The 19,864-nt window shown below is 47.4% G+C and overlaps 1 protein-coding gene across 1 annotated transcript in view; it reads right to left on the bottom strand.

The window, feature by feature from the left end:
* The window catches only part of DOCK4 (dedicator of cytokinesis 4), a 503,583-nt gene that overhangs the window by 7,075 nt on the left and 476,644 nt on the right, over positions 1–19,864 (bottom strand). Inside the window, exons 43-51 of the mRNA XM_045288941.1 lie at positions 14,131–14,307; positions 13,384–13,467; positions 9,528–9,647; positions 9,045–9,166; positions 8,552–8,672; positions 7,134–7,215; positions 6,819–6,928; positions 4,813–4,885; positions 2,940–3,053 (exon numbers count right to left, since the gene is read on the bottom strand). Coding sequence (XP_045144876.1) covers positions 2,940–3,053; positions 4,813–4,885; positions 6,819–6,928; positions 7,134–7,215; positions 8,552–8,672; positions 9,045–9,166; positions 9,528–9,647; positions 13,384–13,467; positions 14,131–14,307 — 1,003 coding nt within the window. The remainder of the gene's footprint in view (positions 1–2,939; positions 3,054–4,812; positions 4,886–6,818; positions 6,929–7,133; positions 7,216–8,551; positions 8,673–9,044; positions 9,167–9,527; positions 9,648–13,383; positions 13,468–14,130; positions 14,308–19,864) is intronic.

Genomic DNA, 19,864 nt, shown 5'->3' with positions numbered 1-19,864 from the left:
CAGCATTGCAAAGACTCGGGACAATCAGCGGAGAATGACCAGTGTGGACAGGATGTGTTGTAACCACCTCTATACCAGAGCCTTCTCCACTGCTTGGGCTACAGGAGTGAGGTAGCAGGGAATAGCCGTGCGTGGAAAGAAGCCGCTGTTGATGTGGCCTGAGCAGCAGCAGGAAGACCAAGGCCACCCAGGCAGCTTTGAAGAGGCCCATGGGGCTGGAGGTACCTTTTCTCTCTCCCCTTGATCTCCCCACATTTCCTGCAACCACTACCCCCACTGTGGCCATGCCCATCAAAGGGCAAGTAGGTCTCCATTTCTCCCTCCAAGGGCGGTCCTCTATGCAGTCCATCCCCACGCCCCAGGAGAGCTTTCTGTCTTGTTTCTCCTAAAGGGCTTCCAGACCCCACACCAGGGAAACAGCATGTGGGATCACAGCGTTTGCCGGGTGTGTACCTGTGGATCAAACCCTGCGAGATCTCAGCAGCTGGCACCGGCACTGAGGCTGCCTGGGCACAGCCAAGAGGGTCCGTGCCACTGAGAGAGCTTCCTGCTGCTCTGTGAATGGCTGCCATTGGCCGGGTTGTCACCGCGTAGGTTTGGGAATGGAAAGAAAATGAAAGAAAGGCTGAAGGGAAGCAGACAGACAGAGATGCTACCACTGTGACCACCGACAAGGACATGTAGATGGGCCATGAAAGCAATCAGTGCAGAAGGGACAGCAGCCTTGCCCGAAGTTAGCTTGGGAGGTGGAAGGTCACCTGTGTGCTCTGAGCCCCGGGGACCCAGCAGAGTGGTCTGTGGTGACACTGGGTGCCCTTCATCTTGCTTGCGGAGAGGGCTGCTGAAAGTGCATGTCGAGTGTTGATGGCAGCGCTACCTCTTCTCACCCGGGGAGGTCTACGGAGCACATCCTGGCTGCTCCCTGGGTGCTGGTCATCACTGGGGTGCGAGTCAAGGCTGTCTGTCCCCTGGCCCTCTTCCTCTCAACTCAAGCAGCCGCTGACACCACCACGGTGGACGTTTCTTTGGGTGGGTGTGTCCGCAGAGAGACCTACACGTCTTCTCTCGGCAGGCTTGTCTCCACACCTGAACGCGCTCAGGAACCTAACTACCTGTAGCCTTTGAGTCTATATTGAATCACGGTGTTTAAAAAAACAAAAAGCCAAACTCACTGCTAGCGAGTTGATGCCAACTCACAGGGGCCCTCTAGGGCAGGGTAGCACTGCCCCTGTAAGTTTCAGAGATTGTAACTCTAAATGGGAATAGAAAGTCCCCTTTTCCTCCTGTGAAGAGGCTGGTGGTTTTGAACTACTGACCTTTTGGTTGGTAGCCCAACACATAACCCCTGCCACCAGGGTTCCTTTGTCTCTGGCTTTAATCTTTATGAAGGGAGATCACCAGGCCTTTCTTCTGCAGTGCTGCTGGGTGGCTCAAGATTATAGTGGAGCACAGACCCTTGGTACTACCCAGAGACCTTACTATGAAGACTACTGTGCCCTACAAAATGCTTTCCTGGTCCCCAATTTTAGACACACCACCAAGTCCAGGAGGGGTGCAGGGGGTGCTGCCTGAATGTGGGCTTGGCACAAATAAAATAAGAATGACTTGGCTAAGGGGTCTTAGAGCCTTCCTGGGTCTCATCAAACCCCAAACCAAACGCACTGCCACCGAGTCGATGCTGACTCATCACGACCCTACAGGACAGGGTAGAACTGCCCCTGTGGGTTTCCAAGACTGTAACTCTTTACAGCCTCTTCATTCTCCTGCCCTTGCTCATAGCTAATACCAATCATCAATCAACCTCAATGGAATTTCTTGTTCTGACTAAAGACCTTAGCATTCTGTTCAACAATAACTGGTGGATTTTAGCTTTAACAAGCCAGGGGCAAATCCGAGAGCAGCATCGTTTGTTTTCAGAAGGGAGGAGCCAGCCTTTCTCCTCTCCTTTACAGCTAAGTAAGAGGGCACGATGCCAGAAGTCAGCGAACGGCACAAAAACGATTGCCCTGGGAAGCAGCGGAGGCTTGTCCCATGCTTCCTTCCAGTGCTATGTGTAAAGCGTCACACCTACTCTGAACCCAGTGGACCGCTACAGGCGCTCGCTGTCACCGGAGTGGGGCATCAGTAAGGTAGGGCAGGCTCCTCTTAAAAATGACCCCACACACAGGCCCACCAAGCAAATGACGTATTGCTTGGCAAAGAGGCAAAGAGGTTGGTGCTATACACTCGCCAAGGAAGTGCTTTTCGGAACAACGTTCAGTGGGTCTCAAAATCTGGTGAGCAGAGGCCTAAGTTGGAAGGCTTGGAGAAAATAAAGATCTGTGGCCCAGCAGGTGAAATGTTTTCGAAAACTCAGAATCACTAAATCGAGAACAGGCCTGGTACTCCGGCATCCCAGGCGATGCAGTGGCCCAAATTGACCCTCTTCAGAACGCAGAGTCCCACTAACCAACAGATGAAGGATTCCTATGGGTGCCAGGCGGCTGTTTCCCATGGGCCTATCAAAATATTGGGAGCCAGTTCCTACTCCAGGGATCACTGGAGACCTTGGCGTCAGTCCTGAGTATGATTAAGCAGGTGGCTGAGTTAGCAGAAGCTGAATGAGAAGGAGACGCTGAAGCGCAGGGTGGAATGCATCAGTTAGGGTGCGCCCTCAAAAATCTGAGGATGCTGCGGCCGGAGGGAACAACCCTGCAGTCTGTCTGGGCTGGGTTTGTGGCTTGTGTTAGAGAACAAGGACCACTGCTTGACCCAGGAGCCCATGCCTCTAAAATGTCAATAATAAGAGCAGTCTGAAGAAGAAGGAGAACACTGTGGACCAGCTGGGCAGCTCCTAAGGCATTTATCTCAGACACCGAAGGCCTACCTTTTTCTGAGGAATTCAGGGCAAGCTGGAGGACCCAACAGAAAGTATTGTTATAAACGCTTCAAATACCCACCAGTCAGTGTGGGTCTTGGAGGGACAGGGGGAGAAAGAAGCTTCCCACTATCCGACATGGTCTTGGCTTCCTTCCCACTGTCCAGGCTCCAGCTGCTAGGGGTGGGGTTCACAGCTGGAAGGGAATAACACAGCTGAGAGCTTGTCTTAGGAGAAACTTGGAAACATCTGGAATATTGGTGGGGGAATCGGCTGGATTCTAAAAACCGGGAAACCGCCTGCATCCTCAAGCCTTTATTTAATTGGCCAGCTAGCGGTTAGAGCTGACATTTAACTGGGTGGAGCGCACGCCCCTCTGCTCCCCTCCAGCTGTCAGAAGGAACTACCAATCTGCGCCAGAGTGCAGCACTTGCTGACAACGACAAATGCCTTCAGAGGCTGCATAGCAGATGGGGACGTAGCCACTAGACTATTTTAAATGCTGTTTTTCAAGTGGAAGTGTCTCTACACGTGGCACCCAGAAGGGGAGAAGGCAAGGACAAGCTAATCCAAGAACTCCGGGCAGAAAGGCAGGCAGGAAAGACAATGGGCCGCAGCCCCCTGTGGACCAGCCTTTGGAGCAAAGGCAGGAGGGACTCTTCTTCCGGAACTCCATGAACGCAGCTGACGTACCCAAATGACTAGGGACACCGAGCGTGTGGCTGTACTCTTGTTTTAGTCACCTGCCTGCTCCTTGCTTCAGTAAGACAGAGGAATATGGAGTCTTCCTGTTAGGAACGTTTCCACAAGGTTATAAATAGCCTCCAGGCAAGGAGGTTTGCAAAAAGCCAGTCTCAGAGCCGACCAGGAGTGAGCTTCCTATGCGGGCACTGCCATCCAGTGGACAGCGCTGGCATTTCAAGACTTTACCAATCAAAGGACCGCTTTCGCTTCCAGAGAGGACAGGAAAGTCTGAAAATACTGCCTGCCCACCCTCGCCCCTTCCTGTCTTCCTTTAGAATTGTGCTTGTATTAGGTAGGAAGGGGTGAGGTGCTTACCACATTGCTAAACTCCATAGCCAAAGATCAATATTGACTTGTAACCTCTGAACAATTTGCATTTTGAAATAAGTTTGACTAAGATCTCTCCCTCATTGTGTACCCGATGACAGTGCAGTCTAGTCCTTACTGTGGACAATTAAAGTGCACTTGACCAGGGCAGTTCATTAGTGACTTTTGATTCATGGGGCCCTCTAGTTGGACACCTGACCGGACAGAAGCAAATGGGTACTTGTACCCCTTCCCCTCCCCTCCACTGACACCCCCCCACTAATTGGGCAAGTCACATTTAATTTATTCTTCATCCTCTGCGTGTTTTGCAAACGGATGCTAATAGGCTATTCACTGCCACGGATGTGTTCCGTGTTCTCTTTTTCCCTCTTGACCTTGAGGCAGGGCACGCGCCATTATGCACTGGATTGCTATGGCTAAATGGTGTTTAATTGCACTGAGTCACTACAAATACAACAGATGAGCTGGCAGAGGAGCTCTGTAAAGGAGACAAAGGAAAGGGCCAGGAAATCAATCTGCAAAGTGGCTATTTCCCTAGTGTCCCACAAGGAGCCTAATTGGCAACTTCCTCTCAGGAAGGGGGGTGGGGGGTTACCTTGGGGACAGAGCACACCTCCCCCAAAGCTTCTAACATGCTCAGAGTTGTGCTGCTAAATCCTACAAGGGGGGTGGTGGTGGTTGGGGGGGGAGTGGGAAGAACTTTTGAATAATGGATGGATGGTTAACCACTGTCTTCCATTGATCTCCTAAAGAGCAAACTAGTCCTGGGTCATTAAAGAGTTCCGGAAACTGCCTTCCACATGGACACACAGAAGACTGGAGGAAATGAGGACAAAACAAACCCAGACATGTCTAAGGATGGACGGGGCTGGCTTCACACCTACCTTTCTCAGGTGCAGAGAGATTAGGGTCGCTGCGTGGCAAGGCCCCGTCTCCAATGTGATTAAACAGCATCCTCTGGAAAAGGAAATCAAATAACTCTCTCAAGATTGAAGCTTTCTGTTCAAAATAATTTTTAGACAGTATGATGTTCCTAGAACAAAGCCGGAAGTTTGGCAAGCCCCGAGAACAACTCCGCTTAAAAAGTTTCTATTAGATTTCCAATCTAGACAATAAATTAATTTTCAGAATAACACGTAGGGGGAAAATTGTACATACAGCTAAGGCAGAGCGCTCTTATAAAGAACAAATGCTACACTGGCGATGAGAAATTCAAGTTAGAATTAAAAGAGAAAAAATTGCTCAAAAATCTCTAAAGAACATACTTCCATCGCTCTAAATGAGGCCACAATATATGAAACTGCTGATATTCTACAATTGCTCATCTGCAAAGATGCCCGTTTTACATGGTTCTACTTAATGCATTACAAGAAAAAGTACTATGGCACGACCTTCAGAGGGAATGCAGCCATGCTTATTTATTAAAATTGGGCACCATACACTGCCTTGAATTTTACCCCAAGCAGATCACTCCAGGGGTTAATCAGAAAGGCTGTCTCAGTCCCTCAACTTGGCAACACACTCTCCCCTACAGCAGGTGGGGAGAACCCTGTGAGATCCCCTTACAACACCAAGTGACCAAGGGAAAGAAAAACGGTTAGCTGCATCGGCCAGACGCACTCAGCTATCATGTGTGTGAGACATCTGAGCAGCCCAGATGAGGTGTCCTGGGACGTGCAGGGAAATCACAGTCAGCAACGATAAACCAATCAAGCCAAATGCCACCCGCACACATCTGTTTCCAGATGCCGCGACAGACTTTTGCCAGGTTTGCGGAAAGAACTCAGGAAATTAGCTGGAGTCTGTACAGCTATTCTTCTCTGCTCCGATTTGCTCCCCAAAGTGGCTGTAAAACCAAGAGCCACACGTACAAGGGCACAGAGATGGCTCTGCACTCCTGGCCCCTTCCGGAGGAAACAACTGCCTGCGCTCTCCACTCGGGGGTCTCCCTCACGAGGAACTTGCCCAAGATTTCTGCTGCATACACCCACACGTAGCAGCATACTCACCCAATGGCCCAGCTTAATGTTTATGTCCGCTTGCTGCCGAGTCTAATCCAAATCCTGTGCGGCACAGATCTGTGCTTGCTAGGCTCCTCGTGGGCTGTCTTCTGAGGCACTCTGGGTGAGTGACCGTCACCAGCCTTTCAGGTAAGGCCACAGTGCTTACCCATCTGTGCCTCCCAAACATGCCCAGTGTTTAAGTAAACCAAACCAAACCAGCCGATGCCAGTGAGTCGATTCCGACTCTCAGGGGTCTTATCGGACAGAGTCGAACTGCCCTTTAGAATTTCTGAGGCTGTAAATCATTAAGGGAACAGCAAGCCCCATTTTTCTCCCTTGGAGTGGCTGATGGGTTCAAACTTCTGACGTTCAGGTTACCAGGTCAATGCATAATCCACTACGCCACCAGGCCTCCTTAATGTTTAAGGAACAGCACTGAAATATGGCTGGCCCGGTGGCATGCGGGGGAAGTAACTCCGCCGCTAAGTCAAGGCGATGGGACAGGAGAAAGCTGTGGCCGTCTGCTTCCGTACAGATCACAGCCTCAGAAGCGCCCAGGGGCAGTGCTGCTCTGCCCTAAGGGTGGCTAGGAGTCCGAAGCCACTCAAGGGCCACATGAATGAAAGGGAAGCCCATTTCCCATTGGCCCTCACTTGATGGCTCAGGCTGGGAACCCAGGTGTCCCTACCAGGATCACACTTGGCTCAGAGAGTCCTAAAGATGAACAGAGGGCACACGCGTGTGGGCTCTTCGCCTGGCTGGATGTGTTTTCTAGCGCCATCCCTCTGGCTGCTGCTGGCAGCGAACGTGTGTTTCTGCAGAGGAGTGTATGCAGCCCCAGGCTCTTGCCTGTGTCCTGGGTTCTCCACCCTGCGTGTGAGAGCTACCTGAGAAGGCTCCACGGGTGTCGGGAAGATGGCACTGCACGGCCTCTCTCTGGGTGACAAGCAAGCGTTTTCTCTGGAATGTTTGTGTTTGTCCGACAACAAAGGAGACGCTGGAAAGAGGAGAAAAAGATGCACCTTCAGTGTGCTGGTGGTGCTGGGCCTGCTGGGGAGGCCAGAGCACAGTGGGGGAAGCAGGGTGTGGCTTACAACACTGAGGCCAAGGCCCCCTGGGACTGCACCCTGCTGACGCCGAAGCCCCCTAGGACTGCACCCTGCTCTGGGCTCCATTCTTTTGCCCCGTTCCCTGGCACTGACCTCTGGCACTCGATGGAGCAGAACTTGTCACATTAGGCGAAGCCGAATGAGTAGAACTCAAACTTGAGGTAGATGGGCTTGGCTGGAAAGGCAAGGGAAAGTGTTATCCTACGTGGCAAAGAGGCTTTGGATAACAGGAGCAGGGCGGAAACAAAATAGCCGCCTTTTCTTTTTTTTAAGCCCCAAATTAAAAGGTCTAAGAAGCAATTCGAAAGAACGGGAAATATCTCACTAACTCTGCCTGATAGAGTGGCCTGTCAGAATTAAGCAAGAGGTTGAGAATTTGATGACTGCCAAAGGTGTGCCTCCCCAGGGTCCTACTAAGGAGTGATAACTACGCACTCCCAGGCTGAGGGTAGGCACAGGAACCCCAGCCCAGGGTACCTCGATAACGGAGTGTTCCCACAAGGCACTCAATGCGCCTTGTTAGTATTTCCCGGAAGATGGTTCTGACATTCACTCGGCAATGTCAGTGGGCCCCTGCCCAAAAAGAACTGCGAGGAAAAAATGGCCAGTTCGCCTTTCTGAATTCTCATGAACACCCGATGAGCAGTGTCTCAATAAACATTTTGTTGTTGTTGTTACAAGAGTCACACTGGCGCTAAAAGCCTTAAAAATTCATTATGTCCATACATAAAAAGCCCCAAACCAAACTCCCCGCCATTGGGTCAATTCTGAATCACAGCAGCCCTAGAGGACCGCGGGAGGACTGCCCCTGTGGGGTTCCAAGGCTGTCACTCTTTGCGGAGTACAAAGCCTCCTCTTTCTCCCACAAAGCAGCTGGTGGTTTGGAACTGCTGACCTTGTGCTTGGCAGCCCAATGCATAACCACTCACTATGCCATTGGGGCTCCTTTCTACGTGGATATCACGTATGTTTGTAAGGTAACTTTTTATTTTGGAAAATGTCCCATATATACATAAGTAGAAAGAATTTGATAATGAACCCCCAAGCCACATCTTCTTAGAAGACACACCCCCTCCCCCTCATCAAAAGAGAAGGCACATCCCCAAAAAGAAACATGCAAATGTCAAACTCTCTGCCACTGAGGTGAGTCCAACCCATGGCGACCCTCTAGGTCAGAGTGGAACTGCCCCTGTGGGTTTTCGGGACTGGAACTCCTCTTTCTCCTGCTTAGGTGGCTGGCAACCGGGCCAAACTAAGGGTCCTGGGCGGAGGCACCAAACCTGCCGGGCTTCTCCACTGCATGGTTAGGTCTTCTCAACGCTGGTGGGGCATCTCTGAGAGGAGTTTAACTCTGTGGACCCCAGAGGCCCACACAGTAACATGTGTGCATGAGCGGTTGCCTTCCGTTTTGCCCTGATGTCTGCTCATTAGCACAGCAGAATGCACCAGAACGCTCGTGATTGAGACAGAAAAGGAATAGACGTGACTAGACAAAAAAGCTAAGAAAGTACCTGCATGTTAAAGACTTCATCAGAGCTTTCTGATTGCCCTGTAATATTGCTTACTTCAGCAGAAGCTTGGGAGGAGAGTGAGGAGGAGGAATACCGGTTGATGGCTGGGTAACTTAATGGGCTGTTTGGGGAAAAAAAACAAGCAAGAGACAAAAAAATAAAGGACATTAACTCAGTCTCCACATTGTTCTTCATCACCATGCTGGCATGGGGGAAACAGAAAAACGAAAAACAACAACCGTTTCTATACCTATCTAGCTGCACATCCCACTTTGTCGTCTCTCGTTTGCCTCAAAAGAAGCAAACATTTGAGTTTATGTATTTCTCATGCTGTTGCTGTTTTAACCGTGGCAGATGTCTGCCGCTGCCTCGCGGGTTAATTATTTCATTAAGAGATAGCACATTTGAGAAATTGTGCCATCAAGGACGAGAAAAGCGTTCCAGATCACCTTGAGGAGATGCCAGGTGATAAAATGCTTCAGATGCGACTTACCTGCGCCGAGGAATTACCCTGGTGCCATCTGGGCTCATCGAAGCAGGTGCCGAGTTCCGACACACGCGAGGGCTCCCGTTAGGAAAATGGACCGGGCTGGCTTGAAGACAGGCAGAGAACTCCTAAAGGCACATCAAAGAAACGATTCTAGGATAGCAATCATCTGGCCCCCAAATGGGGATACCTTGAGAGATACTGTACTACTCTGGGGACACATGCCAATTGTCACGAACACCTTCTATAAGGAGTCAGTGAAGGTGCGTTTCGGTCTTCTTAAGCTTTCCCTGTGGGCATTTTGTTGTTGCTTCATAAAATGGAAGCAGGGCACACAAGCAGATAGAGAACGCTCCCTGGAACATGCTGCAGTTTGGTAGAAATACCAAGAGGTGTCACTCTTGGACCCCTCATCGGCCCTCCCACCTAGACGCAAATTGGCCGTGAGTGGTCAGACCGCCCCCCGGCGGACACCCAGTGTCATGGTACCTGGATCCCTAAGCTCGACTTCATGACAAAGAACTGGTCCACCAGCTTTTTGTGAAGGGGTCTCATATCTTGCGGAACAAACTTCTCGTGCACCGCCAGACCAAATTCCAATATCTGGGCCTTGAGAAACACAAAGCGAAACAAAAACACACCCACGTCAGTGGTTCCCATTCTCGGGGTGCCTGCGAAGCTGCTAAACCTGGGACTGTGCATTTTGCATGCATGATTGCCAGGCCTCACGCTTCCCCAGGGACAATGGGCCAGGGATGAGAGGCTCAGAAACTGCACCGTGGAGGGAACGGACACGCGGCGAGGTCCTGCGTGAAGGCAAAGGGAGTCTGGAGATAGCTCTCCTTGCAAAGGCCCAACCCCATGCCTCCTTCCTGCGCATTTCAGATCTGTCTTCCCCACTTCCCTCCCTCTTCCTCAGGGCCTTCCGTGGTTTTCTTATCCCTCACACACATTTCCAAAATCTGTCAGAGAGGAAGTTAACAAATGCACAGGAAGCTGAGAACAGTTGTGAAGTTTCTTGGTTTTGCTAAAACATAGTCTTCTGGTTCACTTATTGTGCTGCACAAAAGGGAGCCACTTCCGCTTAGAAAGGAGAAGGAAAAAAAACCCCACAAAGATGCTTGCTACTGTCAGGACCCAAAGCGAGCCAACTTAAACATGCTAGTGTCCTTTGTCCCACCCTCCACAGGGCTTAATTCCTCTCATTTGAATAGCTGCTGCCCCTTATATTTTTGAAAGGTCCTTACGCTAATGTGGTCAAAAGAGCAAATCCCATAGGCTGAAAAGAAAACAAGCCACAGGTCACTACAGTCTTTCATCTTTACAATCTGTGAAGAGCAGAGATAGAACGCTCGGGGCACAGAGGAAAGCCCTGGTGGACTCCCTAAAGGGGACAGGACAAGCAACTCAGGCTCTGGATGCCCGCCCACAGCCAGCACATTTGCACACACATGAAAACATCCCAAAGATGTGGCAAGGGCATGTTTGAAAGGTTGTGTGTCCGAGGCATGAAGGGAGAGTCTGATCTTTCTGATGACGGGCTGTATCAACAGTTTGCCAAAGACAGTGCCAGGCCCCAAATCAAGCTTCCAGTGACTTCTTTCTGACCTTTAACCTAGGAGGCAGTTAGTCTTGCCCTGAGGCAGAGTGTCTTGGAATGTATGTTCCCTACACGGCCCTCTCCAGCCAGGCTGAGGAGGGGCAGGCTTTTAAGAGCTAGGTATGTCCTGGATGGAGATAGGCAAACTGGTCACAGTAAGGGGTATGCTTAGTTATGTCAGTCTGGCCCTGACTGGCTCTGCCAGAGAGCCCTGATTCAACCACGTCAGCCCTTCTATCTAACATTGCATGTGTCCCAGTCGTTACTGGTCCTGTGACTGCTCGGGGGGTGGCCCCTCCCATCACTGTGACGTACTGATCCGCAGCCATTCCTGCTTTTGCTATGGTTTCCTTTAACCTCCTATGGCCTTTCCAAAGTTCTTTCAACAAACCCTTGGGTACCATTTTGACCTCATGCTCACGGCTTCCCTTATCCCAACGATGTGTCTGTATCTTTGTCTTATCGTTGTCCCTTTGAAGACTTAATGAATGTCCTCTTTAAATTATATTTGAGACTGGGGTCTCTTTGGTAACCCAGAATAGGGTGGGAAGGAGGGATGAATTGAGCCTAAGTGTAGGAGCCGCTTAGGAGTGTAAGTGGTAAGCACTAGTTATTAAACAGTCTCCCTTTCCCCAGAACATGTTGCAGGCTGGCTCTCTAAGAAGCTGACTCTCATGAGGAGAGTAGGGTGTGCCCTTGAAATTGGAGTCCCTGGGAGGTGCAAACTACATGCTCACCCAGAGGTTGGAGGATTGAAACCATCTCGATCCTCAGAGAAAGTTCAATGAAAACAAAACAAACAACCACAACAAGAACAAACCAGCCAACGAAAGCCTGATGGAGCCTAGTTCTACTCTGACTGACTTGTTCATTTTTGTGGCTTTGGGATCTCTGTTTGTGAAAGGGGAAGTATGCTACTCCTGTCAGCCCACCCAGGCACCAGGGGGCTGCATAGGCCCTTCCTCATTGACCAGTATTGCCCTGCTGAACACAAAAGGCCAGGTGTTAGATTCTCTCCTAAATCTTTGGATGTGGGTTGGTCCAGGAAGGATGTGACCTTGGGTAAGGCATCTCTTGGCAGCCAAGGTGATGCCTGAAAGATCTGACAGCAGGCAGTGGTCTGCCAACAGCCACACTGTAGACAGCTGGGGCGACAAATCCTCCTTAGAGGGAATGTCAGGGCTGCAGTATATCTTTGTCCCACAACAGTTTATCTGAGCTGCTTCAGGGTGGTCCAGAGAATGATGGTGCCCTCTTTATCCTGATGGCCTTCAAAGAGGGCAAAGTCACACAGCCACAGCGGGCACAGCCTATCAGACAATCAGAGACAGAATGTTACCAAGGTCACGGCTCTTTCCACAAGGTTTTAGGAACAGGACTAGACAAGAGTGAAATGAAAGCTCTCAATCATGTTTTCTTGAGAGGCTTCTTGCTGCTGCAAATTGAGTTCTGAGAAAAGAATCCCGTCAGAATGACTACTGCAGACAGGCTTCTGAATGAGGTAAACCGATCCCAAGCGAGGGTGCTCAGGAAAAGCACCAACACCCCCAAATCCAGTGAGCGAACTCCAGCTCAGAGTGCTCCTATCGGGTGGAGCTGAACTGCTCTTTTGGGACTGTTTATCTTTATGGGAATGGGCAGCCTCCTCTTTCTCCTGCAGAGTGGCTGCTGGGTTTGAATTGCCAACCTTAAGGTTAACAGCCCCGGCTTAACTCACTATGGCACCAAGACTCCTTAGATGAAACACAGATTCAAAAAAAAAAATTCCACCCAGACTAAAATGCCTCCTAAGACTTGAGGACCAAATTATTCACTTCCAGCATCTCTTCAGCCCCAGGATCACTCCGGGAACTTGGCTTATTTTCTATGACCTTGAGGGCAACTTCAAGTAATTCTCCTCTCTCTTTTTCAGGTGTATAACTGAGTCCATTCCAGCCGAGACCCTCACCCACAGCCAAGTCTCCCTCAGGATGCTAGGTTATTTTGGATGTAGCCTGTAGCACTTCAACTATGGACTGAAACCAGATACACTCTCACGCGTTCCTAACTACAACAAACAAAAACATGTCTTTCATACTTTACTGTACATATTTTAATTTTCCTGGTGATAAAGTGCCTTTATGTCAGAGTTAGCCTAGCCTTTCAACCATAGCATCTACTTAGCTCAGAGATTGTCACGCTTTTTCAGTTTCAGAGCTGCTCCAGAGGAACATGCAGGCAAGAGATCCCTCGATGCCGCCCCTTGTACCTGATGGTTCTAAATAAACCCAACTTAATAAATGACGCTTCTTTGGAGTGGCAAATGATGAGGTTGTATGTCATTTCGCTCAGGTCACATGATTTGCAGGCTAAGTTTGTAAACACAATGCTGTTTCTGAGAAAAGTCTATTACTTGCTTAGTTCCCCTTCAAGTTGTGTTTATCTTGAGTAGGTAGGCCTGAATTTATTTGAGCACCAAGTTTTCAGCAAAATGTTGGCACCACACCTGTAATAAATCCTGGAGGGAGAGACCTAAGAGACCATGTGAAAGGTTTACTATAAGGGGTTGCCATGGTCTACCCATTGTTAGATACTTTGAAGGGGGTGGGGTTTAGAAATTAGCAGGTTGGGATCCATTGTGGTGAATCTGCAGCTTCAGTTGACTGTCCATGTGCAAGGTGCGTGGTGCAGCTCAGTGTGTGGCTGAGCAAAGGGATGTTCAGGAAGGAGAGAGAGCAGGTGAAGATCAACTTCTGCCTTCCTTACCTGCTCCAGCATCAGCTCTCGTAACCGTGCAATTTTCTCTCCGTCTTCAGGGTGACTTAAGATATAGTCTTTGACAAAGAATGCCTAGCAAAAGAAAAAGAGAGTCAATCTACTTTAAGAAAGTTGCAAAGCAAGGGGAAGGCACAGGTGTTGATTTTCCAGATCTGGAATCTCCCAAAGAAATGAACCACCACAAAGACGGAATGCTTCTTAAGAGTGGATTCTTCTTAAGAAAGGATTCTTCAAGGAGGGGGGGGGGGGGTGGGGGGGTGTCCAAGATACCTAACAAGTACTTTTGGTAAAGGAAACAAACAACAAATCCAAATCAACAGGCTTTATGGCATTATATCCTAAAATAAACCATCTAACTATTCAGTGTAGCCAAGATGTTAGTCTTACCTCCAAAGGCTCTCTGTTAAAAACTAAGAGGGCAGATTCCACTGAAGGTATCTTCTACCCATTATCAGACTTTTCATGACCATGAGCCTCTTTGCTAAGAGAAATAGTTTTAGATAGACATTTATTAAACAATCTTGATCCCCGGACTACTTCCCTATACTGAAAACACATTTTCATTCTCCCAAAATGACCTGTGGAGAAGTGGAGTCGGTGGGCCTCACAGTGATTGGGGTGGGTCAACTGTCGCACGGTGCGTGTTGACGCGTGCACACATTTGGGGAAAATGATGACTGAAATGCTAAGCGATCACCTCTGAATGACTTGCTCTGCACGAAACCTAACCCTTACCTCTTGGTACCTGGAGACTCCACCGTTCACTGCGGCATCGATCACGCCGTTCAGGCACATGGTCAGGGGATTGATATTCTGCATCTGTCTTGTCTGACACTGGCTAATCAGGGTCTTCAGTTGCTGATTCTTATTTTCCAATACTTCAGTTGCGTTTTCCAGAGGACTCATTTCTACCTGAGAAGCAGATGAGCATAAATATAGATATTGAAATGTGTGACAGTCAAGTAGAAAGACAAAGGAGACCATCCATATTCTTAATGATCTGTGCTTGCCCTTGGGTCCCCATCAGTATCTCCACCAGGATTCTGAAGTTCAATGAACTGTTCATTAGTGAAGTAAGGAAAAAAAGCAAGTGATTATACTCATTGTTTGAAATGTGATTTGGCAATGATCAATTATACATTAGCCAAGCAATAATTAATTGTCTTTTTAAAAGAAAATCCAAGCATTTCATATCTGTTAAAAGTAGGTTTTCCTTTCCTTTTTAAAGACTAAATACTCAGTGGGTCCTCCTTTTTATTACAAGGAGCTCTGGTAATGTAGCAGGTTAAACATCGTGGCTAACTACAAGGTCGGCTGTACAAATCCACCAGATAGATGCTCAGTGGAAGAAAGATAGGGATGCAAAGAGTTACCATCCCAGAAAACCTAAGAAGCAGTTCTAGTCTGCCCTGCAGGGTTGATATGAGTCAGAATACACTCGTTGGCAGTGGGCTTGGTTTTGGGGTTGGTATTTTATTATCACTGTCTTTAATATCATTATCATCAATTCTTATTCAGTGCAAAGCACCATCAAAGATGGAAACCATATTTACAGATCCTCTGGTGTAAAGAAGCTTTGAGCCTGGTTGGAAAGATGAGACACAAGCTCATATAGACCCCATATGCATCTATACTGGCACTATAAGTTGGCACAAGATGGTACACCCTTAAGGAAGAGCTATACAAGATGATCGTATATGCCTCAGGACTGATTTGTTGAAGGAGAGCCAAATAGAACGACCGTGACTTAAAAATTCTGGGTTGTTATAGGGACCTAATTGTGAAAATGGTAAAAGTGCCTTTGAAATGTGTGGCATTGTGCCTGAGACACTCGGTGATATTCTCTTTGTGGAGTAAGTCTGGCAAAGGCTCAGCTCTGAAGTAACCGGCTTACAGTAAGCACGTTTAAATACCGCTCTTTCCATTAAGGACAGAAACTCAAGTTTTAAAAAAGGTCAGTTAGATCAGATTAAACCAACAACGCTCAGTACTCGAGTGATTTGGACCTATCAACATTAAGAAATCCATGTTCAACAAAAGAGAGGGAAAGTTACATGTCAGAAAGTAGGAAAAAGTACAGTATTTATAACATATACTTTCACAGGCATTTATAACACGCAACTTAACATGCCTGTCATATCCCATCAAAGAGTTCCGGTCCAGAATATCTAAAGTAACAATCCAAATCAAAGACTCAGCTCACTGCATGGAGTTCATTCCTCCGCACAGTGACCCCGTGGGGTTCTGGACTGCGAGTGAATTGCCATGAGAGCACAGTCTCATCTCCCTCCTCACACACAGCAGCTGGGCTTGAAGCACTCACCTCATGGTCAGCAGCCCAGTGCTTTTTCCACAGCACCACCAGTGCGCGTTACTGGCCACTGATAGCAAAATCCATAAACATGTTGTGTGTGCTCACATGCGGAATACTATACATCAACCCAAACTAATGTCCGTCACATGCAATAGCACAGTGGCACGCAATAACATGAATGGACATTGTAAACATAGATCCGAAGGGAAGAACAAGTCAAACCATTTATATACTGACATCACATATGTCGATAAGACTTAACGCTGGCAAAATAAGATTGACTGCTACAGAGAAGCATAAGAGTTGGGTTTTTTTTAAAGGAAGGGAATGACTACCAAAGAAGTCAGAATAATGGTAACCTCCAGGGAAGAGAACCAGACCAGTCCAGACAAACCCAACCCACTACGGGTAAGTCACTCCCCATCCACAGTGACTCTAGAACTGAGGGAAATTCTCCAAAGGATTCCCTCGACTGTGAATCTTTACAGCGGCTCACTGCCACATCTTTCTAGCACACAATGGCTGGGGGCTCGGACTGCTGACATCTGGCTTAGCAGCCCCTGCTTGGCTGCTGCCCCACTGGGGAAGTGCACCCGGGAGACCTTTGGGTTGCTGCTGGCAATGTTCTGTCTTTTATCTGCAAGCGGGGACTACCGGTCTTTTTAATTGATTGTGACATTCAACCTTTGTCCGAGCACATAAGACTAATTATGAATTTCAAAGTATGCAAACCAAATACAACACGGGCAAAAAATAAACCACATCCTGGGAAAATATTTCCAACCTATCATCCAACGGATTAATATTTCTCAAATACTAAAGAAATGAAAAACAGCCAAAGCATGTAACTAATTATATTTGAAAAACAAGTAGAAAGAGTAAATAAATATATGAAAACATCGTCACTAGTGGTTAATAAATACCAGAAACAAAAGCAAACCAATTCAGTTTCTGCTGAATTTGTGGAAAGGTTAAAATGACCTGCCGTACTTAGTGCAGGAGAAGACGCTGGGAAAATGGGGACTCCCCAAACCATGACCTCCGCCAGCTAGGGCATACATGAATACATCTCACCACTGGTACAGTCTCAAGAGCTGAGATGTGAATATTCTCTGTATGATCAATTTACTTCTAGGGAAACTGTCCTTTGAAGACGGTCAACGATTGTGCACAATGTGCGCACAGAGAAAGCCTATCTGAGAATTATGTCGCCCTAGCCCCCATGCTGTAATCGCTCAATGCTGTTACTGCTAAGGAGTCCAGAGTCCCTTTAGAAATGGTTGCTTTTAGGTCTGGAGCAGGAGATGAAACTCAGATAACTCTCATATCCTAACCCAAGGAAGGGGGCTGGCAAGGTAGCTGGGGAATGCTTTCTAGGGAAGAGCCCTAGTGGTGTCATCGGGCATGTTGTTTGCTCACTGCACAGTCAGCAGTTCGAAGCCACCAGCAGCTCTGAGAAAGAAAAAAAAAAGAAAGAATGACAATTTTTCTTTGTAAAAAGAAAGCACTTCGAAGTTAACTGGTAGAATTTGATAAGGCCCAGAACATAGATGCAGTAGTAAAATCTCAAGTATTTACTTTTGTCATTATCATTTTTAAAATGTGTCTATGGAGTTTCCAAAATTTCTAAAACAGCACTTTTTAAAACAAAAAGTAATCGTTTTAGTGTGTACATATATTATATATTTTAATAAAAGACAATGTTGGAATAAATGCGTTTAAAAACAAAGAGTTCAGCCTCCAAAACTCACAGCTCTACCCTGTCCTACCAAGTGGCTGTGAGCTGGAATCCACTGGCTAGCAGGGAGTTTGGTCTGGTTTGCCTTAAGGGACAGAAAAAGGGACAGGGGACTAGGCTCATCTTTTAGTCAGTTGAGCCTCTCAGTCAATGAAGAATCATTCCTAGGAGGAAGTGATGTTATCTTTGGAATTCCCTTAGCAGGAAGTCCCCAGCTTAAGGACTGCTGACAGTAAATACACGGAAGGCATAAGGCAAGGTTCCCTAGAGAATGTTCCTGAGAGGTTATGCAACTCTGGAGAGTATAAAATTGAAATGTTTCATAAACGTCCTTTAAATGAATTGTTGTTCTAATAATTCTAGATCGCTATGATTGATGTCGAAAAGAAGGATAAGAGAAACCATGTGGGAGGTCTGAGATGTCTCTGCTCCAGAATGTCCTTGGAATTATTAGTAGTGAAGCTTGATCCCCAGCCCTTTGGGCTGCTGATGGGGAAGTCAGAATTGACGCCAGGGCCGTGAGTTGGAGCAGTTAATAAACAATCGGGGAGTGGTACATTGTCTCCATTTGGTAACCTCTGAAGAGCTTATAGATCTGGCCAATGACCTCAATGGCTGCCAACGTCCAAAGAAACAGACGAGAAGCAGGTAATGCTGCCTATGGAGGAGTCTTATCAACCAAAACAGCCACAACATCTTATGGAGCCCCTCTCTTTATCCATTTACAGGACATTTAAGGAACGGGAAGCAGGCGAAATGATCCCTCTGGGAAGGAGCCTACAAAATCTAGGCCGAAACAAATACTTGAGGATGATGAACCTGGCTTCTATGGCAAAAAACAAAAAAATACCAAGAAACTTGCAAGGACAAAACAAGTGAAGCAAGTGGCACAAAGGGGTCAAAAGGAAATTCGAAGAGATTTCAGCAGCAGCCATGCCTGGGCTTCACGTGGCTCTGGACTTGTGCAACATCAACAAACAAAGCATCTTGGTGACGGATGAACGAGCAGTGGGTATTTTATAACTAAGGAATTTTTCATTTTCATAGTTCCAATATTTAAAAGTTTTATCTTGAGGTGATGTTGTTGTTTTCTGTATAGGCAGAAATCATTTGTGAAGACAAATATTAAAATATTTATGAAGTGACAGGGTGTCTGAGATTGACGTTAAAGTAGTCCCGGTGGGAGGGAGCGGGTGAAGCTGCGGAGCAAACAGAGTGCATTGTGGGTTGTTCTTTGCAGGGAGACAGATGATGATAGACCACAGGCTCACTGGATCTAACCTCTACTCTTGTAGGAGATGGCTTAGTAGCGCACACTGGCCACTGGGTGCAGAGCGACGGTAGCATGCCAAGGACCGAGTTTAGTCCACTGCAGTGATGTAGTACGAGATGGTGTAGTCTGTGGGGGTGGGGAGAGTGGCTGGATTCTATTTTGAAAGTGATTCCCTGAGGGATTCTATGTGAGGTGTGATGGTATTCTCACTGTCTTTTGGGTTTAAGACATTGTCTGCTGGTAGGTTGTATTGTGTATGTGTACAACACGTGGATAACAAAACATCTGCTATTTCAACATTTTTCACATGTATCACTTACTGGCATTCATTAAGTTTATTGTGTTGTTCAACCACCGCAATGACTCATTTATACCTTGTAATTGAGTGTGTGTGAAAAAAAAATTTGGGGGGGTTACATTTCAGACTACAAACTCAGTATTCAACAGATCAAACCACTCATTACTGCCCCCCCCACACACACACCCCTTGAATTCTATTCTGTGCCCCCTTCTCAGCTTTCCTGTCTCTCACTTGTGGGCCCCCATCCCCCTTTCACCCAATCAATACATCGGGTGCATTGCTTCTTTTCCCTTCCCTGGTCCTCTCCCTCCTAGTCACTACCAACATTTGTTATACATTCTATTGTATAGTTTTCTACCTTGCTTAAAATTTTAAAAATAGGCTTCTTTCTTAATCAGATAAAATTTTAGTCTTTTCTAAAAATTTGAAGACAGGAAAAATAGAAACACTGCGAAGACTTTTGATGATTTGTACACAGGATGATGGCAACACAAGTACAAATGTGCTGGGCACAGTGGAGGTGTGGTTGTAGTGTGGTAAGAGACCCCAATAAAGTGATTTTGAAAAAATAGTGAAAAGACAATCTTTCAAAGGCATTGCTATCTTATGCACAATTTCATCAGCGGCTCTGGGACCAAGGCTCGGGGTGGAGGAGCCTCCAAAATGTCATCCGTGGCCCTTTGGTGCCACACACATGTCAGAATTCAATTTTTTTTCAAACATTTTATTAGGGGCTCATACAACTGTTATCGCAATCCATACACACATCAATTGTGTAAAGGGCATTTGTACATCATTCTCAAAACATTTTCTCTCCACTTAAACCCCCGACATTAGGCCCTC

This window comes from Echinops telfairi, unplaced genomic scaffold (genome assembly GCF_000313985.2).
Source record: "Echinops telfairi isolate 266 unplaced genomic scaffold, ASM31398v2 ScPeMD7_23;HRSCAF=83, whole genome shotgun sequence".
NCBI lineage: Eukaryota > Metazoa > Chordata > Mammalia > Afrosoricida > Tenrecidae > Echinops > Echinops telfairi.
The sequence above is the reverse complement of the archived record's forward strand: the minus strand, read 5'-3'. Positions and strand labels throughout refer to the sequence as shown.